The sequence below is a fragment of the Ixodes scapularis genome, unplaced genomic scaffold (assembly GCF_016920785.2).
Source record: "Ixodes scapularis isolate PalLabHiFi unplaced genomic scaffold, ASM1692078v2 PGA_scaffold4__175_contigs__length_147842914, whole genome shotgun sequence".
Lineage (NCBI taxonomy): Eukaryota > Metazoa > Arthropoda > Arachnida > Ixodida > Ixodidae > Ixodes > Ixodes scapularis.
Window position 1 is genome coordinate 121,368,828 of NW_024609879.1, and position 26,612 is coordinate 121,395,439.

The 26,612-nt window shown below is 46.7% G+C and overlaps 1 protein-coding gene across 1 annotated transcript; it reads left to right on the forward strand.

The window, feature by feature from the left end:
* Positions 1-619: 619 nt before the first annotated feature.
* On the forward strand, positions 620-26,612 carry LOC120844101 (piggyBac transposable element-derived protein 4-like). Its single transcript, XM_040215727.1, has 6 exons — positions 620-707; positions 4,126-4,215; positions 4,305-4,361; positions 4,458-4,487; positions 4,936-5,010; positions 25,791-26,612. Exons 1-6 carry the CDS (start codon positions 660-662, stop codon positions 26,610-26,612), a joined length of 1,122 nt encoding a protein of 373 aa, XP_040071661.1. The 5' UTR covers positions 620-659.

The window sequence follows — 26,612 nt, forward strand, 5'->3', positions numbered from 1 at the left end:
AAAAACATTTGTGACATTTCATTTAACAGGCATAGGTAAAAAATGAAATCTGATTTTTCTCTCATTTTTTTTCCCCAATAAAATGCTCTGATTGCCGTCCCTCAGGAACTCTATCTCATTCTTAGTCGCTTTGTTAAACCCAAGGTACATTGTGCAGTATTTAAAAATAAATAGTGCGGCACACCACGAACTCGGTGTGCCACTTACACGGGCTTGCACTTGAGCCCGTGCATTGCGAGCTCTTGCCCGTGATCATAGGTCAGTTATGCTCAAACCTTTGACGGAGTCGGACGTCTTTCATTATTGGCGGGTCTGCTGGGCCGCAGAAACTGTCCATCTTCAGTTCCACGCGAGTGAGCCCTCATCAACTTATTCCGTGTCCTCTTAGGCCCATCCTCCCTTTCTCAGCAGCACGGCCCTAATCTTGAATTATTACCCACTGCTAATCAGCTGTGGCTTTGCCTTGCAGTAACGAAAATGTTATATTCATTACAGAAAGGAAAACCGCCCTTTTTGTGCGGTTGAGTTTGTCGGGGATGACAGCGTGGCCGCTGTTCCGACGGCCTGGCTCAGTGCTGACAGGACGATGTGTTCCTGGCCAAAAAACGTGCCACCGGCATCAGTGATAAAACTGGCCCAGTCTCAGGCCCCACCTGGGAATGAAGAGGAGTGGCCCCTCCACCCTGTGCGGGTGTTCTCCTATTGCAGTAAGTGGTGTTTGTATGATATCCTCGTGGCTTCAAGTTGTGAAATCTTTGCACATACCTAGGGGCATTAGTCATTGATATGATCATGTAGTATATCTAAAGGTAAACAATGTTTAGATTTGAACTGAGAGTGTAGTTTGCATATACAGGGATGCCTCGGTAATATGGACACCTCCGTTCCTTCCCAAGATTGTCCATAATGTAAGCTGGCCACATTAATAAGACAAAGGTTTATCTAGCATTTACCCAATTCGATCCCGAAAACTTTGTCTACATATATACACAAATTCAGCTCTGTTATGTCATGGTGCGGTGGTGGTGCGTCAGGCACACTTCCGGTCTGGGGCTGTGGGTGGAAGTCACCATGCGGGGCGTGCATGCCTGTGTTGTTTTAGAAGAAACCAGGCAAAAACTTGCCTTCTCGTCAAAATGCAGCAACTGAGGCTGTACCAAAACAGTTGCGAAAGGTTTGAAGATCAGTATTCATGAGTTTTCTGCCTGCTTGGTTCATCCAAAAACATGGACAGGGCTAGTGAAAAGGAAAACCAGATGGCATTGGACCACGATTGCTTGTACAGAAAGCACTTTGAGTTGAATTCGCGGATACTTAAGGCCATCGAATTCATTTGTTTTGTTCCAACATGAATGTGAAAAAAACGGCCAAGTTGTTTGGACCACCCGCGGACTATGTTTAGTGTGTCTTCAAGTTCGGACGGCTGCCTGATCGTTCAAACCGTTGTCTGCTCTTCCAAACGTTCCTGCTCGTTCAAACGACAGCGGCCCGTAGCGAAAACATTGACCTGGTAATTGCAATATGGAGTAAGCGCAGGCCTTCAAAAGACCTTTAATTTTGAAGGTTGGTCAAGGTAAGCAGGCTCAGTGTAAACAGTAGATACAAGATGTTGATAATTGTTACTAGTTGCCATCACCGACTTGTTATGTCTCATTCACTTGGACTGATTCTGCTTGCAATTTTTCGTATCAACGTCAACCATCTCCGCTACAGTTCATGCTTTTGCAGCTGGAGCGACATAATGACTGAAAATAGCAAGCAGAATCTCATCCTGCGAATCAGGCTTTAGCGTCCATTCTGCGGCGTCTACGCGGAATGAATCGCCACATGCAGTGAAACAAGCCTAGTTAATTTTGCTTAGGCTGCTAAAGTAGTCTGACTCTGCCAGGAGGACATAGAAGCAAAAATTGCAACATAGAAAAGAGCATGGGGACACACATCGACGCCAAAAACGTAGCATTCCAATGGTTTGTTGACAGACGACGGCAAGCTTGTATTGATCATATCATGTCGTATTGCACCTGAGACTGCGGTGGAAGAAATCGGAAGAACTTTCAGTAGAAGGAACAGACACAGAGAACGTCTCAATCAGAGAGAACGTCTCAAACAGACACAGAGAACGTTCCTTCTACTGAAAGTTCTTCCGATTTCTTCCACCGCAGTCTCAGGTGCAATACGACATGATTAGCTACCACCAGCTCGCGTGCTCTCTCACCGTCTTTTCACTAACTGATCATATGACTGCTTTGAGTAATTTTCACTAATTGATCATATGACTGCTGATTCCAGTCTACGTCCGGCAGTAAGACCAGGGACTACGTCCCTGGTCTTACTGCCGGACGTAGACTGGAATCCTCGTCCAGCACCAGAGCCTTCACAGCCCGACAAACCCGCAGACACAATCAAAGATGACGTCTCAGACAGGTCAGACAACCAGAGAGCCATTCGGGAGTGACCAAGAATCCCCCATTTATTGGTGCAACCATAAATATAGACAGATGAAACAAATCATATGACTTGTGATAACAGAAAGGAAAGAGTAGCTCGGAGCATTATCACAATGACATGAAAGATGCAGCACTTGATCTGTTTCAGTGCTCGATCTCACTGTGATGACTGCGAAATGCTAGTGCAGGTGCTTTGATTATTTTAGATGGTGTTGAGCTAGCCCATCGAACCTGAAAGCAGCATCAGAAACTTGACTGGTAATGAAATGCGAGCTCTCTGGGAGTATGATTGCAATTGAAATTTCATAGTCAAAAATATGTATCATGTGGCGATAGAGCAGAGCTTTTACGTGCACGTTTTCCCTCACAGTTGCCATAGCACTGTCAGCAGCCAGTGTAGGAAACGAGCGTGAGCCTGGAGTATCTCTGTTCTTCAAAAAGCCGTAGTCTTGCACTGCACACGCATGAAAGGGAGCGTAGCACTTGCTAGGTTGCCATGTCTGTATTGAGTGACACACGTTTACATGTTCCGGCTTATAGGTCTTATGAAAACCCGTTAACACACAGATGCATTTGACTAGGACCGACTGAGACAAGACTGATTTTTTAAGCTTCTTGCGAAGGCCTATGACCGGCAGTCCAGCAATGGCAGCCGGTCGTAGGCAGTCGCAAGAGGCTAAAAGCTGATCGTGTCTCATTCATTCGTAGTCAAATGCAAGTGCGTGAATGGGGCTTTACATACAATGGACAGATTTGAAGCTCGCAAGCAGCAGCTAAAGTTGCTTCGGCTGCTCCTAGTGCACGCCATTTCAAAGTTGCACTCGCCCTACAAATGAAAGTGTCACCTTATGCGGCGAAAACCTGAGTGAGAGGAGAAGACGAGGTTGGATGGGGATGTCAAAACGCTGAACTCTGGTTGGAATGATTGATGCGTAGGTCTAAAGCTAGCTATCTTTGTCTCAACTGCACTCGTCGAACACATCAGAATGGGAATACCAGCGTCTGGCATTGGGCTTTCAAATTCAAACACGTTTGATGAGTGCAGTGGAGATAAAAACAGCTAGCTTTATTTCTACCACTAATCATTCCAACCAGAGTTCAGTGTTCCGACGTCCCTGTGAGCTCTCGTCTTATTCTCTCAGTCATTTTCTCAACACATAAACCCCAATACACTACTAAGTGCTTCAGTCATGGGTGTTTATTCTCTCGGCATTGCTGCTTTTTGAGCCAAAGTTAATTTTGCTCTGTGTAGATGTTTGTGGAATCGCGACAACTGATTGTGCAGCTGCAGATGTTTTGCATTTCTTCTGACCATGACTGCATATGGGGCCTTTGCATTAAATTTCAGAATGATGCAAGCAACAGTGCGCTTCTCATGCTAGCAGCAGACACCACACTGTGCTGTACATAAAAAAAAAGTATTTGAAGCCTTTACAAATGCTGATCTTGAAAGAGTGCTGCTATCAGGCATTGCCCCCAAATGCCGGTTTCCCGGCAGAACACTACAATAATATATCCTTTTGGTATTGTAAGCTGTGAAAGGAACCATATCTAGAAAATTGTAAATTGGTTTTAGTGATTTTTTGCTCTGTTATGGGTTGGCATTGCAGTATTGTAAACCAGGTTTTGCACGAGCTAAATAATTAGTGGGTCTGTATCAATTTGCTTTCTCTTAAAGAAACATACAAGAAGGCCAAAAGGAAGGCCACCGAGGGGCTGGAGAACTCGTGCTTGGAAAGCACAGATGTCGGGGAGCCCGATGATGGAGGTATGTTGATCATAGCAATTTAACATTTTCAGCAGAAGAAATGGTTCTTTGTTTAACCTAATTTTATTCTGATAATATGTCTGTTCTAGCCACTGGGAGAGACAACACGGCCGACGCTCCTGTGCGTCTCTCAGTGCCCATTCCACGTGAGTTAGCCTACAGTAAAGAAAAATATATTTCATCTTTTTTTTACCTTGCGAGAGACACTGACAATGTATTTACACTTGACATTGATTTTGCAGCTACTGGCCTGGGAGGTGCCTGTGCAAGGGGTAAGTGTCCTTGCTTTATTTCCACATGTTTTACACATGAGAATCTACACGTTATTCATGAAGGTTCAAACCTATCTAGAACTGTAAAAAGTGATTCCTCCATTTGACTTTAGAAAACAGTTAATTTGAATTGGGATTTTAAGATTTTGTTATTTGAAAGATGCTCGTGGATACAAAATTCCTCTTTTATGTGAATATAAGCAAACAATATATTATGAAATTAAAGAGAGTTTGTTTTAAAATCACGCCTAAACCTTTCTGATGTTCCATTTTGGCAGTATGGCAGCAAGAAAAAAAGGGGGGGGGGGGGGGGGGGTTCATGCCTTTTGCATTGCATTGCATTCTAAACGAGTAGATAAAAGTTGTCTAAGATTTTAGAAAGAAAAGGGGCACTCTGGCCAAGCCATAATTGCCCATGTGGAAAGTAAATTGTGATACTTTTCTCCAGCCCCTCCCAAGCGCAGGGCCCCAGACCCTCCATCCAGTAAGGGGTGGTCCAAAGAAAATCGGGCTCCTACATCTCGTAAGTTTCACAGTCGGCTCTTTCCAATGATTCACAGATAATCTAGACTGACATAGGAAAGTTGTATATTTAACCCGCTTGTTTGTATTTCTAGAGATATCACATACAAGGTTATCAGCTATTTTTTAAATGTTCAACAAACTGTGGCTAGCATTAATCTGCTTCGCTCACTGATCTCTACGATAATTGCTGGATTGCGCTTCCCCGCTATTCGAATGCGGCCACCGGTTGGCCATCGTGCCACAGGTAATCAACCTTTTGGAGCGCAGCGAGGCTGGGCGGTAGCGTGCTGAAGATATGTTTCTGCTCGTTCGTTATCATTTGCCGGAGAATTTTTTTAAAACCTGGTGTAACCGTTGACAATTACCTTTAAGAACGCGTGGAAAGTTTTACGAAAGTACAGCACTGCAGGAAAAAGGCACAACTCGCCAAGTGCAAGTCTTGTCGGTGTCGCAACGTGATCAAAGCTTCCTTGGCACGCCGAAGTGCTGCATCTCTGTGCCTTCGCATCCTTGGATACCGGTCAAGCTAACAGCTTGGTGCTACTCAAAGATCAGACTTCACCGCCAGGCAAGGCGGTTTATAGAGCACAGCGCAGGCCTAATCATAAGATCCAGTAACATTCATACTGTAATTTTCATGGGTCAGTAAGAGTCTAACCCGGAAAATTTTTTTATGTGCTTCATTATATAACAAGCATAAAGTGTTGCGTTCATTGGAACTGCTGAATGCCTCAAATAGCACACTTTATTTTGTTTATAAAAATAATTGCATATATACTTACTGCAAACTGCTCTATCGTAACCTCATGCGATTACTCATGAATTCCACCACCTCGGTAAGTCACCCAAATCATGCGCATGGTGGGACGCATCACAAACCGCAAACACGGGCTCAAGGAGACCGACGTGGTCCAGCTCACCCAGGCTCTCATCACGAGCCGCATCACCTATTCCATCCCATACCTCAACTTAAACCAGGGTGAGAAGAACAGAATAAATATCCTTATCCGCAAAGCCTTCAAGATTGCTCTGGGCCTGCCACTTTACGCCGCCACAGATAAGCTCCTAGCCATGGGCGTACATAACACCCTTCAAGAGCTCATACAAGCACACCTAGCCAGCCAGCCAGCAAGAACGGCTGGCCCTCACCCCCACCGGCCGCACAGTCCTCCATGACTTACACTTCCCGATACCCAGCTCGGTGTGGAACACGGTTCGCCTACCAACGGCCATACGAGACCACATTCAAGTGGCCCCGATCCCCAAGAACATGCATCCCATCCTTCACTCCGGCCGCCGCATTGCCCGAGCTCGGGCCCTCCAACACAAATATAGCAGCAAGGCAGACACCCGTTTTACTGACGCTGCCATGTACTCGGATCAACCAGCGGCCGCAGTCAGCGTGATAGACCACGATCTAAAGACGGTAGTTACGGCCTCCATCCGCACTATCAATCCAGTGGAGGCAGAAGAAACGGCCATCGCCCTGGCAATCGCCTCCGGCAAGGAATACCTCAATATCCTCTCCGATTCCCAAACCGCCCTGCGACGATTCCGAGCGGGCAGGATCTCACCATGCGCTCTGCGCATCTTAACAGACCTCAAAACCCCGCTTCCAGAAACGACGCTCATCTGGACTCCTGGCCATGAATCTGTAGATGGAAATCGGCAAGCCCATGCCTTAGCCCGAGCCTGTACACACCGGGTGCCACAAACAGAGGACCACAACACAATTCTCAAATTTATTCCCGTACCCAACCAATACTCTGAAATCCTAATTCATCAACGAGGCGAGAGATTTAGATACCCCCCTCCACATCGGAGCCTAACGCGGGAAGATTGATTGATTGATTGATTGATTGATTACGGGCTTTATGGCGCAAAGCTACTATGGCCATACTGCGCCAAGCTTGTTTAGTTGGGACATACTCAGGTCTTTTTTATATGAATTATCGAAAAGAGGTTTATATGACAAGGTTAAACTTCATAGAGTTAAAATTACAACTCTAGTAGGAAGCCGGTTTTTCTTAAGTAATTTATGATACGATCAAATGGTACTATAGGAGTCTCGCCAATTAGTAGCGCTGGGTGAAAAGGAATCTGGTGGGAAAAAAACTCGGGGAAATGTGTACGTCGTTCTTGCTTAAGCCCTGGGCACAGCCACAAAATGTGTAAAATTGTCAAACGCTCCCCACATTCATCACACAGGGGTGGGGCTTCCCCCCTGAGCAGATGTTTGTGGGTGAGGAAGGAATGTCCAATTCTAAGACGACACAAAAGAACTTCAAGGCGGCGGGTTTTGTGGGATGCACTCTCCCATATACCAAGAGCTGGTTTAATCCTGTGAAGTTTGTTTTCGCATTCCAGACTCCACTCCGATTGCCATAGCCAGAAAACTGATGATTTCACCAAGGGTTTCATGTCTTGAAATGGAATCTGTGAGGTGGTTGGCAGTAGGTGCTTAGAGCTCGTGGCCAATTCGTCTGCTCTTTCATTACCTAGGATCCCCACATGGCTAGGCACCCAGCAGAATTTTATGTCTCGGCCAAGCTGCAGACCACATTGTACCTTAGATCGGACAAGTTGTGCCAGTCTATTTTTACTTCCCTTTATTGAGCAAAGTGTGGTGAGCACACTTTGAGAGTCCACGAATAAAATAGATTTCATCGTCTTGCTGATGAGGATATATTCCAAGGCCATCAACACTGCATAGAGCTCTGCCGTGTAAATACTTGCACATTCCTTGAGACGCTGAACCTTACTGAATCCTTCAGAGTAAACTGCTGATCCTACAAAATGCGATGATTTAGCACCATCGGTATAAAATTGGGAGTAGTTATCATACTTCTTCTGCACCTCAAGGAATTCTTGTTGAATCACCACAGGGGGGACGTTATGTTTATTAAATCTAGTAAAATACCAATCACAAAAGACGGGCAACGTACTCCACGGAGCTTCATTTTCACCCTTCTGCAAAAGGTCAGTCTCGTCAAGGGTGACGTCAAGAGATGTACAAATGCCCTCAAGGCGAAGACTTAAAGGCGGTACAACCCTGGGCTTATGTTCGAAAAGACGAGCAAACCGAGAATGTTGCAAGGCACCATAAGTTGGGTGATTTGGATAGGACAAAATTCTGGAAGCATAAGTCACAGCAAGATAACGTCGTCTGTGCCTAAGTGACATCTGATTAGATTCAGCGTACAAGCTAGGAATGGGCGATGTGCGGAAGGCGCCTGTAGCGAGCCTTAAACCGAGATGATGCACAGGATCCAACATTTTAAGTGCAGAAGGCCTCCCTGAGTCGTAAACTATAGCACCATAGTCTAGACGTGACCGGATAAGGGAGTTGTACAGGCGTAGCAGACATATTCTGTCGGATCCCCATGACTTGTGCGCTAAGACTTTAAGAATATTAGCTGATTTAAGGCACTTCTTCAGGTTCTTCAGGTGGGAAACGAAGTTTAACTTTTTATCAAACGTTATGCCCAAAAATTTATGCTCCGTTTTTACACTAATAGGAACCCTGTTTAGTGTCAGTTCTGGATCTAGAAACAGCCCCCGACGCAGAGAAAATGGCACGCAGATAGTCTTCCCAGCTGAAAACTTAAACCCATTTTCGTCAGCCCACTTGCTAATTCTGTTGATGGTAAGCTGCAGTTGCCGCTCACAGCTAGACAAATTACAAGAAGAGGCCGAGATGTGAATATCATCCACGTAGAGGGAGTATGAAACGGAAGGTGGAATTACCTTTGACAACGAGTTTATCTTTACGGCAAACAAGGAGACACTCAGTACACCTCCTTGCGGAACACCATTTTCCTGGACATACTGGTCGGATAGTGTGGTGCCGAGTCGAACTTGAAAGGAGCGACCTGTCAGAAAACTGCTTATACACCGCAACATGCGACCACGCACCCCAGAGGCATATAAATCATGAAGGATACCATACCGCCATGTCGTATCATATGCTTTCTCCAGGTCGAAGAAAACAGAGACACAATGTTGCCTTTTTATGAAAGCTTCACGTATTGTTGTTTCCAGGCGGACTATGTGGTCCAAAGTAGAGCGCCCTTCTCGAAAACCACATTGGTTATTAGCAAAGAAGTGGTTATGCTCCAAAATATAAATTAACCGCCTATTAATGAGGCGTTCAAAGGTTTTGCCAAGGCAACTCGTTAACGCGATTGGACGATAACTACGGGGGTCCGAAGGGTCCTTCCCAGCTTTCAGCAAAGGAATTACATGCGCCTGTTTCCACATTTGAGGAAAGTAGCCTGCTTCCCACAGATAGTTAAAAAAATCTAGTAGTGTGTTGAGCGATTCTCGAGACAGTTGACGGAGCATTTCATAGTGGATTCCATCAGGGCCCGGAGCCGACCTCTTCTTGGAGCCCAGAGCCACCTCTAGTTCTTGCATTGTAAAAGGAGTGTTGTATGGCTCAGAGCTACAACCGGACATGGGTATACGGTGACATTCTGCATTTGCTTTAAAACGTTTAAATTCCGTCCGATAATTTCGGGAGCTGGAAACATTCTCGAAGTGCTGTCCAAGCACATTAGCAACATCTTTCAGCGAGTTAGCAGGGGAGCTAAATAGAGGAACAACAAAGCAACGGTAATCCCCTTTGATTTTTTTGTACCTATCCCAAACTTCCTTCTCTGAGACAAAACTATTTAGGGAGGAAATATACCTGGTCCAGGACTTCCACTTAGCTTTTCTCATAGTCCATCGGGCCTTTGCTTTTAGTCTTTTAAATTCTATCTTATTTGAAGGAGTAGGGTACCTCCGAAAGGTGTCCCATGCCCTATGCTGCTTTTTCCTTGCGGTGGCACAGTCTTCATTCCACCAAGGCCTACACCTCTTGGGTAAATTTTCGGAGGTGCGAGGAATGGCGTCTTGGGCGGCACTTATGATTTGCTCCGTAACATACACTGTCGCTTCTTCAGGTGACAAATTTGCTAGAACTGACGGGTCAAGCACTGCATCAAGTTTAAAGAGTGCCCAGTCGGCTTTGTCCAGTTTCCACCTAGGGGTTCGTTTTAAAATAGATGGCAGAGGAACGAGGCTTTCAATTACAACCGGGAAATGATCACTCCCAAAAGGGTTCTTTAAAACCTTCCAAGAAAAGCAGGGAAGTAATGAAGGTGATGAAATGGAGAGGTCGATGGATGTGAAGCAATTATGGATGTGAAGCAACGATGGATGTGAAGCAACTATAAAAAGTTGGTTCTTTCTTATTTAAAAGACATACGTCTGAGGACAATAAAAATCTTTCTACAACAGCGCCACGAGAGTCAAGGCACTTACTGCCCCACATGGGACTGTGAGCATTAAAATCACCACAAATTAAAAAAGGCGTTGGGAGTTGCTGAACCAATCCTTGAAGTTCATGAAGATGCAGTTGACGATGAGGTGGCAAATACAAGGACACAACCGTAATGAGACGATCAGCAAGAACACGTACTGCAACAGCTTCTAGTGATGTACGCAAAGGAACTTCCACACATGCTATGCCACTCCGTACAACAATGGCAACACCACCTGAAGAGTGGTCTGAATCCCGATCCTTTCTAAAAACGCGGTGACGATTAAAAACATTTGTATGGGTGTTCTTAAAGGGGTACTCCGCCGATTTTGGAGCTACCTCAACTAACTATATTTTCTGACTCCCCGGCCTTTACCCTTTCTGGTATGCTATTTAGTATCGTGAAATTCATAACAGTTATTGCGAAATTGGCAAATGAAAATCATGCAAAAACAAACATTCAAATATACCCGCCCTTTTCAGGGCCGTGACGTCATTGGAAGGTCAGCTTGCCAGTCGGGCGAGCAGTCAAAAAAATAGAATATGTCAATCATTTGTTCCGTGATGGAGCGCGGGGACTGGAGCGAGCTTCCAAAGCATTCATTTGACACCATGAAACTGCTTCAAATCAGTTGGGAACAAATTCTACAGTCCAAAGAGTGAACCCCTGCACTTCCAATGACGTCACTTTTTCATTGTTGCCAGTAGAGACTTTCAGTTTGAAAAACACGGTGAGGACCAAAATTGTAAATTCAATAACTTCGTGAAAAAAAATTATTTTGACCTAATATTTGGGATACTATTTTGGCGATGTTGTTTGGCGAGTTTAGCGAAATTTCAAGCAAATCGGGGACCATGAAGAAATCGGCGGAGTTCCCCTTTAAGATATGTCTCCTGCAAGCACACAGCAATGGGCTGTAGCTCATCCAGAAAGAAATGAATGTCATCAATATTTTGCAGAAGACTTCTACAGTTCCACTGTATAAAACTATATGAGTATGTTAAAAACGGTTTAAAGTAACAACACAAGAAAAAAGGAAACCTGCCCTAAGTGCCCTGGGGCGGTTTGGGTGGGGTTACTCGCGGATTGAGCTTTTTCTGGGATGACTTTTTAATAAGCCTTGCGTCATCAGGTGGGACCGAACAAGGGGGAGGAGGTTCACCAAGTTCCATCTGCTCCTCCTCAGGCGGAACGGCTGAGGGAGCAGCTGGTACGGGCACCTCCTTACGTGTCGAGGCCTCTCCTAAAGCCTTAAAACGAAAACTACCCTCCTTCTTCTTGGGAGGGGTCCGAGTGACCAAGGCAGGCACATCGTTCGATGGCCCGTCCTTTAGAATGGAAGAGGCACTAGTGCCTTCTCCCTGAGGCTGGTGTTGCCGCCTCTCCTCTTGTCTCCCATCCATTGGCACAGAGGCATCTCTTGCCTCTGCACCATCTGGAGGCCCCTGTGGTTTCTTCGGTTCCAACGACAAACGGAGTCGTGGAGCGAATCTTTGTGAGGCAGGGGGAGGTGGTGGAATCACCAGGTCATTAGGACAGACCTGGATTCCTACCGAAGACTTTGATGGCACACCCCCTGCACGTGCCACCAAAGAGTAAGAACCCTTCTGCAGGAAGGAGAATCGCTTCCTGGCTTCGGGGAATGAGATGTTCTTTCACTTTGAGTGTTATAATTTCTTTTTCTTGTTTCCATTTTTTGCACGATCGGGAATAAGCAGGGTGAGGTTCACCACAGTTGATACAGCAAGGTGCATTAGAGCAATTCTCTGCAGGGTGATCATTTTTGCCACACTTGGCACATGTTGTCTTCCCACGGCAGCTCTGGGCGCTATGGCCATATCTCTGGCAATGAAAGCAACGCTGAGGGTTTGGCACATATGGCCGTACTCTACAGTTTAGATATCCGGCTTTCACTGATTCCGGAAGCGCCCTCAGCTCAAAAGTCAGAATGACATGCTTTGTCTTCACCTCTTGGCCGTCCCGTCGAAAAGAAATTCGTTTGGCAGCAATGACTCCTTGGTCACGAAGGCCATCGACAATTTCATCTTCGGGGGATTCTAGCAGGTCATCTTCTGATATTACGCCTTTTATAGTGTTCAAAGTGCGGTGGGGTGATACAGTAACCCTGTAGTCAGACACCACGTTGAGTGCCAGCAGGTCTAAGCTTTGTTGAGCGGTTACAACTTCAACGAGGAGATCTCCAGATGGCATTTTTTTGCTTTAAAATTTTTTCCGATTACAGATTCAAGAGTCTTAGAGACCAGGAACGGGGATAACTTGGATAAAGGTTTTTCCGTTTCGGAATGCATGACGAGAAATCGGGGAAACTTCTCCACGGGTGCAAATGCTTCTCTGACGTGTACTTCGGTCCGGACCCTTTTCAGGGCCCGATCAGGTTTTTGGTTTAGTTTCGAACCCATAAGAAATGGGAAGGCGTTCGGCATCTGTAGCGCACCACCCACCACGGAGCCCAACATGGGGATAGGTAATGCGCCATAGCAATAAGGGTTTTGCTGACGACATTACGCTATCAGTGCTACCAAGACACTATAACCTAGTGTGGGTCCAGACAAGAGGTCCATTGCCACCCAAGGTTAGCCCTTGCCGCCAAAGAGGGAAGAAAAAGGAGCAAGAGAAATGAGAAGGAAAAGAAGGAAACAGGACAGGTAAAAGTGAAAGATCGGAGGGGATAGTAGAAGAAAAGGCGACTAGACTGAATCATCCTGGCCGGGCCTTACCAGGACTCCCGTCTATGAGAAGCAGGGGCCGAAGTGGTGTATTGCCTCACCCGGGGGGCCCCGAAGGGTCCAAACCTACCCCGGGCTCGGCTCAACCCCCAGGATGCCCTTTTCCTCGGACACGGGAAAGCCACGCACAGCCAGACGTGGGCGGGCGAACCCGCATGGCTCGGGGTCCGTGGAGACGCCACTCTCCAAACACCTGCTTTCACAGGTGCCCCCTGCGGGGGGACGCGGGAAGAGGCCGTGATCTGGCGCCAACTCCAATCCCACACCTACAGACACCTCGCCCTCCTCCACAAGCTTTATCCCACTATGTACCCTGCTAGCTGCCCACATTGCTCAGGGTACCCCTCCTTATACCACGTCACGTGGGCCTGCCAATCCCACCCATCCCTTCCCCCATCTCCTCCCCTTCCCCGGAGACTTGGGAAGCTGCGTTGCTCAGCTCGCACCCGGACGACCAGACCAGCGCAGTCTGGTTGAGCGGGCCAAGGCAGCAGCGGCCAGCACTGGAGCCCTGGACCAGGGGCGCCACCCACCTTCGGATATTTCCATATTATAATAAAAGTTTGCATCATCATCATCATTGTGAGGCACGAGACTACCAGATTACCAATGAGGCCCAATTGTGCTTTCATCGGGAATCTCTTGTCGGAACTGGGTGCATATGACTGTGGGAGCTGTACACACCGTTACTTCGATGGGCTTCTCTTCAACCTTTCTATGAGTAGTAAAAGTCAGTGTGCTTTCTCCTTTGCTGTCGTGCACCTTCTGGCAAGAACATGTTCAGAACATTTAGGTTGCACGAGCCTTGTTCATTGACACAGGAATGATCATTGCTTCTTCAGAAATGCAAGGGGCAGAAATAAAGTTATGAATATATTGTCTCAAGAATGTGACAAACGTCACCCATCTTCGTAGTGTTATAATGTTGGTAAATATTGCATTTTAAAAGAAAGTTAGGTGAACAAGATCAGTGAGGACTTCGCTCCTGCACGACATGTTTGTGCCCATGGAAGAAATTGGGAGGGTAAACAAGAGCACGAGACGGCAGACCGCAACACTGATGTGGCAGGAGGTTTGCTATGGCAGGATAAAGCCTTCATCGTGAACAAGGTTTGTGAACTAATGACACTGGCTTGACTTTTGTGTCAGTATGCCGAGCATGTGTCCTTTACAGGTGCGCAAAATGCGAAACTCTTTGTCACCAAAGCCGTCCTCGACCTTGGTCTGCTAAGAACTCGCCACTGACCACTGGGGCTATCTGCTGGGGTATCGAGGAGCCCAAAGCCACAGAGGCTTATCAGAAGCTCGTGGAGGCGTGCCACAGCGACTTCAGACTTTGCAGTGTTGGCTTCATGACTGACAAGAGAGTAGTACCTGCAGCAATTATCCCGCGTGTTTCAAGGTCAAGGGCCGACAAAGCTTGCACAACTTTCTTAGTTTATATCTTAATCAGCTGGTGCCAACAACTGAAGCACTGTTTCCTCGTTCCATTTCACAGCCTCACAAGGAGTTGTAATGGTTGTAAGTAAAGGGAAGTCCAAACTGGAATTGAAAAACAGAGCCACGAAACGCTTAGAACAGACCACAAAGAATGCCTTGCTAAAGCAACTGTTGTCGCAACTCAAATCCCTAACTAAAGAACGCTACGGGAAGCATTGGACAGCTTTTTCATGAGCTATCGCAACACACTGCATTCCATAACAGGGAAGACAACCGCCAAGCTCTTTTTGAATCGGTAACCGAGGGTCAAGCTGTTTTTTCTTAAGCCCAATTTTGTTTGGAATATGCGCGATAAAAACACAAACAGCAGAAACATTGGGGCGCCAAGCACACATTCGCTGTTAAGGAGAGAGTGTTTGCTAAGTGTGTGAGTGGCAAGAAAATCTCCTGGGACGAAGGCACGGTGACTCAGATTGTCAGCTTAGTAACCATCTTGTGTGCGTAGCGAGTGGTCAAATTCGATTTATGCACGCAGACCATATGCGCCATGCCTTCGCACGACCGGTTGCAACTGAACCAGTGAGTGTGCGTGGCAACAAAGACAAGTGTGCCGTGCGACGAACAGCCATTGCTGGTGCCCCTAACGCATTCATCGGACAATGCATCTTGTGGGGACCGTTGGTCGCCCTTCCCTGATGGCCGGTACAACGGCCGTAGTTCGGGATGCGCGGCCTCGTTGCCATGAGTTCGAACCTGTTCGTGAAGCGTAGGAGAGCTGCCTGGCTTGGGGGGTTCTCCTCCTCACTCTCTCCCGGGGGGACCTTTTTCCATCCCCTCGCTCATCCGGGAACCTAGTTGTTTTGGGTGAGGACGACGCCCGCGGGGGGAGGAGGTCGACGCGCGTTCCTGACTTTGGGAACGTGGGGACTCCTCCCGCGGATGCGATAGAGATTGGACGTGTCGCGAAGGACTTCCTTGAAGAAGAAACTTAGGTGTTTAATGGCACAGCGGCAACTAAGGCCATAGTGTGCCAAACACAAGGTAAGTTAAAGGCAATACTGAAAAGACCTATAGTAGGTAGTTCCTTCTTAAAACTATAGAATATGAATGATTGAAACCTTACAAGATACAGGCCTATTAAGGCCTCCAGAAATTTTAACCAATGCTCCACTAACCAGAGGCACTCTAAAGGAATTTCATTCACGCAAGGAAGTATGGAAAATGTGCCGACGATACAAGATCGCCGGCTCTCTGCCACCACTAATTTTCAGGTAAACGTAATAGAAAAGAAAACAAACTAAATTTCATAGCCGATGTAGGATGCCAATGCGATCTAAAAACTTAAAAACTTGACGGTGCGGCACAAGAGGTTCGTCACCCAATAATAATGCCGAGTGGAACGGGACGCGATTCCGGAAAAAGGTAGAGAAAAAGGTGGTGCGTTCGTGATGGTACTTAGGACATACGATAAGAATATGCAAGACACTCAAAGACTCGTTACAGTGTTCACATTTCGGAGCTGCCTCTGCTCGTAGGAGGTACCCATGCGTGAGATGGGTGTGTCCCAGTCTCAGACGACAGAGCACAACCTCAAAGAAGCGCTCCCTGTGTCGGCAACTTGCCCATTCCCGCAGGGTAGGTTTCACACAATGAAGCTTGTTGTGTATTTCCGTGTCCCATTCTAACTGCCACTTTTTCTGGATTGCTTTTTTAAGACTGTGTTTGTAATCAGTGTACGGAATGTCCTTGATATCCACTTGCCTCTCAATGCACGTACTGGCAGCTCTATCAGCATCCTCATTTCCCTGAATACCGACATGACTAGGCACCCAACAGAAATTGATGTGTAAATCTGATCTTGCTGCAGTGTGCACAATGTTCCGGAGCCTAGTAACGAAGGTATTCTTTGGTACTTCCCAAGAAGCAAGTGCCTTTAAAGCGCTGAGAATCAGAGTAGATAACAGAATGCTCGATAGCGTTTTCTATAATGAATTCAACAGCTAAAATTAAAGCATATAATTCTGCAGTAAATATTGAGGCTCTGGCATCAAGACGCCTAACAACCTTCCATGTCTCGCTTATAACAGCACAACCAACAGCAGAGTCACTCTTAGTACCATCTGTGAAGAAACTCCTACAGTCACTGAACGTATAAGCAACCTGGGAAAACTCCTGCTGCAGGGCAGCAACAGGAGTTTTCCGCTTATTGTATTTGATCAGAGTAAAATTGATTATGGGTGCTACGCACTCCCAAGGAGCCACTGCCAGTGGAAGTTGGGCAACTGGGCTGAAACTGTCAAGGTTGTAGGCCTGTGAATCTGTTTTAATTCTCTGCGTAAAAGGGGGTACGACAGATGGCTTGTTCTGGAATGTAGTTTCATAGCGAAAATCCTGAATTGCTTCCTGGATCGGATGAGAAGGGACAGAGTGAATTCTTAATGCATACTGGAAGCCTAAATAAAACCGTCTTTTTTCAAGTGAATATTCATTACTCTCAGCATATAGGCTAGGAATAGGGGACGTCCGAAAAGCACCAGTGGAAAGCCTCAGACCTTGATGGTGGATCGGGTCCAACACCTGAAGGGTAGATTGACGTGCGGATCCATACACTACGCATCCATAATCCAATTTTGAAAGAACCAAGCAGCGATAGAGACGAAGGAGACATTCCCGATCGCTACCCCAAGACTTGTGTGAAAGCACCTTTAGGAGGTTCATTGACCTTGAGCCTTTCTGTTTCAGGTAAACTACATGACTACGGAAATTCAACTTTTTATCAAATATCACTCCTAGAAACTTGTGTTCATTACGAACAGGAATTGCCTGCCCCCTTAAGGTCAGACTAGGCTCTAGGATCATGCCCCTACGTAAAGAAAAGTTGACACATACTGACTTCTCTGGTGAAAAACTAAACCCATTGGCATCAGCCCACCTCATCAGACTATTAATTCCCAGCTGAAGTTGTCTCTCGCAGACCGAAATGTTACACGAACAGCAAGAGATCTGCAAGTCATCCACGTAAAGAGAATAGGAAAGTGATTGTGGGATAGACTTTCCAATAGAGTTCATTTTTATTAAAAATAGTGTTACGCTAAGAACACCACCTTGTGGAACTCCATTCTCTTGGACGAAACTACGAGAAGGTTGTACCAAGCTTGACATGAAAGCATCTGTCTTCCAAAAAGCTTTTGATGAGTGAGAGCATTCGGCCACGAATTCCGTACGAGACAAGATCGTTCAAAATTCCATACCTCCATGTTGTGTCATAAGCCTTCTCTATATCAAAGAAGACAGAAACACAATGCTGTCTATTAACAAAAGCCTCACGAATAGTTTTCTCAAGTCGTACGAGGTGGTCCACCGTTGATCTGTGGGCACGGAAACCGCACTGAAACTTGTCGAGGAGGTTATTTTCCTCTAAAAAATGGACCAATCTTGAGTTTACCATTCGTTCAAAGGTTTTCCCTAAGGAACTTGTGAGGGCTATGGGCCGGTAACTTGAGGGTAATGAAGGATCTTTTCCTTGCTTGAGGAGCGGGATAACCTCAGCTCTTTTCCAAGAATCTGGGAAGACCCCTTCTCTCCAGATCTGGTTAAAAAAGCTTAAAAGCGCCTGCAGGGTATTGGAATGCAAATGCTTGAGCATACAGTAGTGAATTCGATCTGGTCCCGGGGACGTATTTTTACTTTTATTTAATGCTGCCTGTAACTCTCGAAAAGTAAAAGGTCTATTATAGGGTTCTCGTAGTCCTCCAGAGCAATTTATTCTCTTCTTCTCTATAACACTTTTATGCTTTAAAAATGCAGCCGAGTAATGCGATGAACCTGATACTGATGCAAAGTGCTCCCCTAGAATATTGGCCTGCTGCTCAAGACTAGGCAGTACACCACCTGGCAGAACAAAAAGTGGTATGGAGAAGGCTCGATAATCCCCATTAATCTTGTGCACTTTTTCCCAGACAACTTTTACACTGGTGTGACTATTAACGGAGGAGGTGTATTTCTTCCATGTCGTCTTTTTTGATTGACGACGGACATATCGAGCCTTCGCCCGAGCCTGTTTGAAGGCTAAAACATTTGGAGGGGTCGGGTACCGGCGTAGCACATCCCATGAACAATTTTGTTTTTTTCTAGTCTCACTGCACTCCTTAGTCCACCAAGGTTTTGGCTTAGCAGGAAGGCGTGTAGAAGACTGCGGAATAGCTTTATGAGCTGCCTCAATTATAGAGGCAGTAAGGCATTTGCAGGCATCATTTACATCCAAGCCAACTAAAGTTTCAGGGTTAATCTCAGATGCACTTTCAAACATGGCCCAGTCTGCCTGGTCTACTTTCCAGCGTGGTGAACGTGTCATGAGAGAGCATGAAGGAGCAGTGCACTTTAAAATAATGGGGAAATGGTCGCTACCATATGGGTTAGGATGCACATGCCATGAGAAGTTAGGAAAAAGTGTGGCAGTCCCAATGGAGAGATCAATGCATGATGAAGAAAGGTGTTGACAGCTAAAAAAGGTAGGCTCACCAGTGTTAAAAAGACAAAGTGTTCGAGAGAATAACACAGACTCAATAATTTTTCCTCGGATGTCACGACGTGTACTCCCCCATACAGGGTTGTGACAATTAAAATCACCCATCAAAAGGAATGGCTCAGGAAGCTGGTCTAAAAACGAATTAAAATCTGAGGATTTCAAAGTAAAGGATGGTGGTAGATACAAAGAGCACACTGTCAGAGCTTTGTGAAGCATGAACCGTACAGCCACTGCTTCCAGTGAGGTAGACAGTGGGACCTGTACGCAGGGCACTTCTCTCGGGAGAACCACCGCAACTCCTCCAGAAGAACTGACAGAACACGGACGATCCTTTCGGAATACCTGGTACCGTCTGAGGAAGTTGGTATGGCTGGGATTTAGACGAGTCTCCTGTAAGCAAAGCACACGTGGCTTGTGTTCCTCCAGCAAAAACTCCACATCATCCAGGTTATGTAGTAGCCCTCGACAGTTCCACTGCATTAGCACTGAAACCATTATTAAGATATGAAATTATGAGCACACGGATGAACAGTAAAAAAAGATCATCCCTTCGGAGGTATCACAGGTTTTTTAGTTTTTTGCTTGGTTTTCGGATTCTGCCACTCCATCTCCTCCTGGTCAGACTCAGGGGTAGATGGGGAGGTGGATAGGGCAGGAGCACCGCTCTCCTGAGCTCCGCAAGCAGGCTTGCCTGCCGACTTGGGAGGGTCGGAGCTGCGAGATCCTAACCTTCGGCCACGACCAGAACCTGACGGGAGGGTGGCAGATGTACTGGGGAGGGATTCAACCCCGTCCACCTTCTCCACCTCCTTCTGTGTTACAGAAGCTGCATGAGGGCCATGCAGCTCCTTGGTTGCAGGCGGTCTCTCCAGGGAGTGAGGCCGAGGGCCTCGCTTTTTCTCCCTGGTAGGAGACCGTGCAGACTGTACAGGCGCAGCAGGCGCTGGCCTGTCTTGGGATGTGGGAGCAGCCCGCAAACCCTCTCCGCGAAGAGAGGGAGCCTGCTGCCCCTGGGTAGGCTTTGGGGTCCTGAGGGCGGCAGCCAGGTCTTCGAGCAAGACCTGGGTTGCCCTCGACTCCATACGCGGCGCAGGACCCCGGCGCGCCACGTCGGCATACGAGCCTTGTGCAAGGAATGACCAGCGTTTCTTGGCCTCAAGGTATGAAATGTTCTCTTTAGCCTTTAAACTCAGTATCTCCTTTTCCTGCTTCCACAGGGGACAGGCACGGGAGTACGCTGCATGGGTGCCTTTGCAGTTGGAGCAGCACACAGCGCTTTCACAGACGTCTGCGACATGTTCGTTGCTGCCACACTTGGCGCAGATCTCTCTTCCACGGCAGCTCCTGGACCCATGCCCCAACCTTTGGCACCTGAAACACCTTCGGGGGTTCGGAACATAAGGACGGACACGGCAATTCAGATAGCCTGCCTTTACTGTTGCTGGGAAACAGTGCCGTTCAAAAGAAAGAATAAGATGTTTTGAGGGAATCTCCTGACCCTCGCGGCGAAGTATAATCCGCTTTACTGCAATGACACCCGAGTTTCGTAGGCCTTCAAGGATCTCATCCTCACTTACATCTAGCAGGTCCTCTTCGGAGATGACACCACGCACAGTGTTCAAAGTCCTGTGCGGTGTTACCGTGACTGAGGTCTCCACGATGCTCTTCATCTTCTGAATGGCCACACTTTGCTCTTGTGTGGTGACCTCAACCAGGAGGTCCCCAGAATGCAACTTTTTTGCTTGGTAGGAGTGTCCGATCAAATGCTCAAGAACCTTGGCAACAATGAACGGAGACAGCTTGGCGGCAGGGCGTTGATTGTCTTCAGAGTGAACTACAAAAAACTTAACAAAGTGTTCTGATTCTGGTGCTTTGGCGATGACTTGTTCCGGACAGGGCCGTTTGGATGCCTGCCTGGAACCGGGTTTAGAGAGAGAGGGAGCCATAAGAGGCGGAAAGTGTTCAGAACCTGTGGTGTGCCGCCCACCACGGAGCCCAACAAGGGAATAGTTAACGGACCATAACAAAAAGGGCTTTGCTGGAACCGTTAGACTATTAGCACTGCCCAGGTACTATAACCAAGTGTGGTTTTGGACGAGGAGTCTGTCGCCACCCAAGGTTAGCCCTTGCCGCCAAAGGAAATGAAAAAAGGAAAGAAGAGAAAATGAGAAGAGTGAAAAGAAGGAGAAGACAAAGGTAAAAGAAGGGAGGGGATAGTAGAAGTGGCGACTGACTGAATCATCCTGGTCGGGCCAAGCCAGGACACCCGTCTACGGGAAGCGGGGGCCGAAGCGGTGTATTGCCTCACCCGGGGGGCCCCGAAGGGTCCAAACCTACCCCGGGTTCGACTCAACCACCAGGATGCCCTTTTCCCCGGACACGGGAAAGCCACGCACAGCCAGACGTGGGCGGGCGAACCCGCATGGCTCGGGGTCCGTGGAGACGCCACTCTCCAAACACCTGTTTTCACAGGTGCCCCCTGCGGGGAAAGGACTTCCTTGGCCTGCTCTGGACTGCGCTCTCGGGACGGTGTCGACAGGGTGAGCCTTTCATCTGACCTTCTCGGCGCGGGGGTTTTGGGGACAGTGTGTCTTTTGGTGTTCCAATAAACATTGTTGGACCCAGTCCTATTGTGGCACGTGCTCCTCCTTTTTAGAGAAGTGATCAGTTGTGCGACTGACGTTCGGACTCGCCCGTAGCGGTGTTCTCGAGAGAAAGCTGCGGGGTGTGGGAGTAGGCTTGGCGTCTCCCGATTAGAGACCGCCGCGGAACCCTTCGGTTACCACCACCCGTGACCATCCCACAATCTAGACCAGCGCACTGCTCGGCAAATGCAAACGCGTCCCCTACCCCAGACGATGAATCAGCACAGTCATCACCAATCCACCCGACGTCCGACGCGTTCCCTATGCTTGACGATGAGGCACCCAGCAGCCGGACTCAAGACAAGCCTCACATCGTGTTGCAACGTGGTGTGCATGAACGACGTCCCCCGGACCGGTTTCAACACAAAGACTCCCGAAATTTATAAAAATGTAAGTATGGAGGAGTGTCCTAGTGCAAACATCTTATCAAGTAGATGAGTGCACACGGCTCTCTGTGACGTCACTCCTAAAGGATATAAAAACAAGTGATTGTTGTCAACAAATGTTTTTTTGGGTGCGATCAGCTCGGACCGAGGTCGCTTACCTGCGTTATCTCAGTTTTTATGCTCAGTTTTAGGGCTCAGTAGGCACTTGCACAGTGGTGCTGCTTGCATGCAGTATTATTAACCCTGGAATATATTTATGAAATTCAACCTGCAGTTTTTCGGTTGCAGATGCCACATTTAGGCAGTGTAATAGCATCCGAGGTCTGTGACATCACGGAGAAAGCTTTTAAAATGAAAATGTGTGTGCGGTGTAAAGATGAAACTTAGCTTTTTTTTGTTTTATTTCTTCTTTTTTTTTTTGTCCCTTCGTCCTTAAATATTGGTTGTTTATAAAACATACATTGGCACTGTTGCAAAATGACAAGAGATATTTTGATTCAGTATCACTTTAAAAGTAACGCCATTCGTCAAATATATTAGAGGCTGCACCGTGGATTGCATGTATTCATTATATCTTTTTCTTTTAATTACTTATTACGCAGAAAACCTGGCAGGCAAGTCTACGGTACAAGAGAAAGAATGTAAGAAGGTTGCCACCTGGGAATGTTGAAGTAGACAAGGCCCAAGAAGAAGCTCGTATCCAAAAGGAAATGAGGTCCCTTGAAGCCGTGGACCAGAGGGAGGAACGCACAGAAAGAATGGCAAGTGCAGCGATTGTGAAATGGCGCCCAAGTTTCACTTAAATGTAAGGTTTAGAATATTTGAGAACAAGTTCTTCAACTTGGATGATTAGGCAGATGGGTAGCTACTAGTACAAAAACAATAAAGACGCATATGAGAAGGGCATCTTTCATAGCCTCATTTGCTGTAAAACGTGGATACAGAAATTATAACTAGTTAAGTATTTTCATTAGTGTGAAAGAGCCTCTGTAATTAAACTTGTGCCAAAATGGTGCACGTCTCCAAACCATATTTCAAAGTTGATGAAGACGAGTAAAGCATCAATGATTACTCGACCAAGAAAGCTTTCTGGGACCAGGAGAAAGTGCAGGACGCAATGGATCACTCATTTGACCTTATCAGAGGTGTATTCACAGGTGCATTTAAGCTTGTGGAATTTCAAGGCATATTTCTGATCCTGGAATAAGTTAGGACAACATTCGTCACAATTTCAAAGATGTTGCCGCCATAGCCGATCAAGCTGGCCACCGGCGAATACTGTTGTATGCATAGGATTACATGAAACAAGACTAAGCCTAGCTTTTCACAGGAACAAAGCTATGCCTTGAAATTTTATAACGTTAAATACATCTATAAGGTACAGCTGCAACGGAAAAAGAGTAGCACAAGTGACCGACGGCCGGAGCGGCAAAATGGCAACACGCGGCGCTATTCTTTCCGTGCACGCCGATAGCGAGAGTGCCAGTCACGTTCCATGTCTCAATGCGGGGGTGGCCGACAGAAAGCAGCCCATCTTAAAGCCCGCATTTTGAAAGCTATTTTATCCTTTAATTTTCTGCCAGCCAGGGTGTTCACAGGCTGCTGGTTGTGTACTTCAGCGTGCTGAATATTCATGCCCGATACAAGTTGCAACTCCGCACTACCCACGTAACACTTATCGCACAGTACAAACTCGTCATGGACCATGGAATTGATGCCATCTTGCAACCGCTTTTAGTTAATGTGTTCGATTTGGAACGGAATGGCTTCACACTCGGTAAATACGTTACCTGTAAGAGTCACTGCTGTCGTCGTCACACTCACTGGTGACAACCTGTCGATAAATTGGCTAGATAGGTTCACCTGTTGTTTCAGCAGATGGCGTCCATGCCGATATTGCACCATGCCAGTCTCGAAGTTCAGCACCATTTTTTGGGCAAAGTTTCTCCGTGCACCGTTTTATTTTTGAATAAACAAAGCAAGTTGTCTACAGAGTGGCAAAAAGCAGGGCATCAAAGTGGTACCTACAAGCAGCTGCATTTGAAACCTTGCATTGTTTCTTGACCACAGCTGCTCGATTCCTTACAATGTCCATAGACGACAGCAGGCACGAAGAATGCATGCAACTATTTTCATGCAAAAGCTACCCTATTTATATTTTAAACAAATTGGTTATCGCTAATCTTAAAGACTATTTAGTCATTTCCAATCAAGTCCCAATGCAATTCATTCCAATCTTACCTGTTTTATTAGGTGTTAGGCTCGTCCAAAGAATTGCATTTTCTGTGCGTCCCCCAAAGACCAAAAGGGATTGATGGTAATATAATCCAACTGCCAAGGAGCTGCAGTGTGATCAAAATTAAACATTTTACTATCGCACAATCGCAATCTAAAATGAAATTATTGAGGTTGCGCTACGATTTTTAAATGTTTCTGGAAAATGTGGCAATAACCCCTGTTTAACCCTTTCCCGCCCGACGAGACAGATATGTCCCAAAAGTTTGTGATTTTTTATTATCTCCTGCATGCTCCATATCCCGGCCAAAACCTGTCGGGACACTGGTGGCATTGGCTGCATTTCCAAATCGTACCGTTTTGGCGCCGCGATCGCGCGAACACAATTTTCAAGATGGCTGAAGGCGTGTTTGCGCGGGCTCTTTGATTCTTGAAACGAAAGTCATCCAAAACGTAAGTCATTTTTATTCTACATTAGTGCGCGACCATATGTGCATTCACTAATAGCTTCTGAGGCAGCACGTATAAATATAGAGCGCCGCCCGGCTAAATTTTTTCAATTAGGCAAATGTTTGTTCTCTGGGACATTCATGTCCCGTCAGTACTACAAGACAAAAATGAAACGCGCTGCAGCGTTTTTCACGCCCTGAAAAAGCTTGTTTTGTTTGCTTAGTTTAGGCTTCAAATTAGGCTAATGTTACTTTGTTCAACGTTTGACGGATATTTGAATAAATATTGCTATTACTAAATACTACTACTCGTTATTTTTTCAGCATGGCAGCAGGTGGAAGTTCACTTAGCCGCGATGAAATCGACAAGCTCCTATCTGAAGACCTACCTTGCGATTATTCAGCTGATACGGATATCGAGTCTGATTTTGATGACCTGGATAGGGAACTAGGAAAGACTAACTGCCCACGTGATCTGCAAGAGTTGCTTGACCAAGTAGGTCTGGTCGACGCCTCAGAGCCAGGGACGGACTACAACCAAGCAGAATCGCACAGCACAGGCGGAGTCATTAACAACCCAGCCTCTGAAGACTTGTGTGTAAGTCCAGAAGAAGTAGCCGCTGTCTCTGCGTTTTCCTTTCGTCAGAAACGCTACGAGTGGCGTCGAAGGCAGCACGTGACTAAGAGACCGGAGTTCAAGGAACAGGAAGGGGCTTCCAAAGACGTGTTCTGTGGTTGCTCAACACCAGTGGAATTTTTTCTAGCTCTGCTTCACGTGCCACTGCAAGAGGAAATATCTTTTCAAAGCAACCTCTATGCCACGCAAAAGGGCATTGACCTCCAGCTGTCAACTACAGAGCTGCTTGGCTTCCTGGGCATCAATTTCTTGATGGTATATCATCAACTTCCCTCTTGGAGGGACTACTGGTCAGGTTCCCCAGACCTTGGGGTGCCAATGGTTTTAAGAACTATGTCGAGAGAGAGGTTCTCCAGGATACTTTCGAACTTGCACCTAAATGATAATTCACTGTTATCCAGTCAGTGCAACGACAAGCTCTACAAGTTGAGGCCACTGATAGATGGGCTGAATAGGCAGTTTCAACTAGCCTATGGTCCGAGACGAGAGGACTGCGTCGACGAATCCATCATACTCTTCAAAGGAAGGTCATCAATGAAGCAGTATAACCTCATGAAACCGATCAAACGCGGCTACAAGATTTGGTGCTTGGGAGACATGTCGGGCTTCATCCAGACCTTCCAGGTGTATCAAGGAAAGCAAGTAGAAACATCTGAACTTCAGTCTGAATTTGGGTTGGGGGGACGTGTGGTTCTTGACCTTTCTTCATCGATCCTAGGAAAGGGCTACACGCTTTTTTTCGACAACTACTTCTCCTCCGTGCCACTGATGGCGAAGTTGAAAATGGAAAAAACATGTGCCTGTGCCACAATACAGAGCAACCGAAGGCAGCTTCCAGAACTTCGCTTTGACAAGAGCTTGACACGGGGAAAGTATGACTTCAAAACGACCGAGGAAGGAATAACTCTCTTCAAATGGAAAGATAACAAGGTAGTCTACATTATTTCGAACTACCATGGCTGTGAAGTGGGAACTGTAGAAAGAATGGAGCGAGACGGCACAAAAATAACGGTCTCGTGCCCGACTGCGCTCTCGGACTACAACATGTTCATGGGAGGTATTGACAAGGCGGACATGCTACGGAGTATATTTGGAACCGACAGAAAATCGAAGAAAGGGTGGCACCGTTTGTTTTTTGGTTTCCTGGACATATGTCTTGTAAACAGCTATGTCGCCTACTGTGAGTTCAACGAAAAGATCCCCTACCTGGACTGCGCTCCGTTGTGA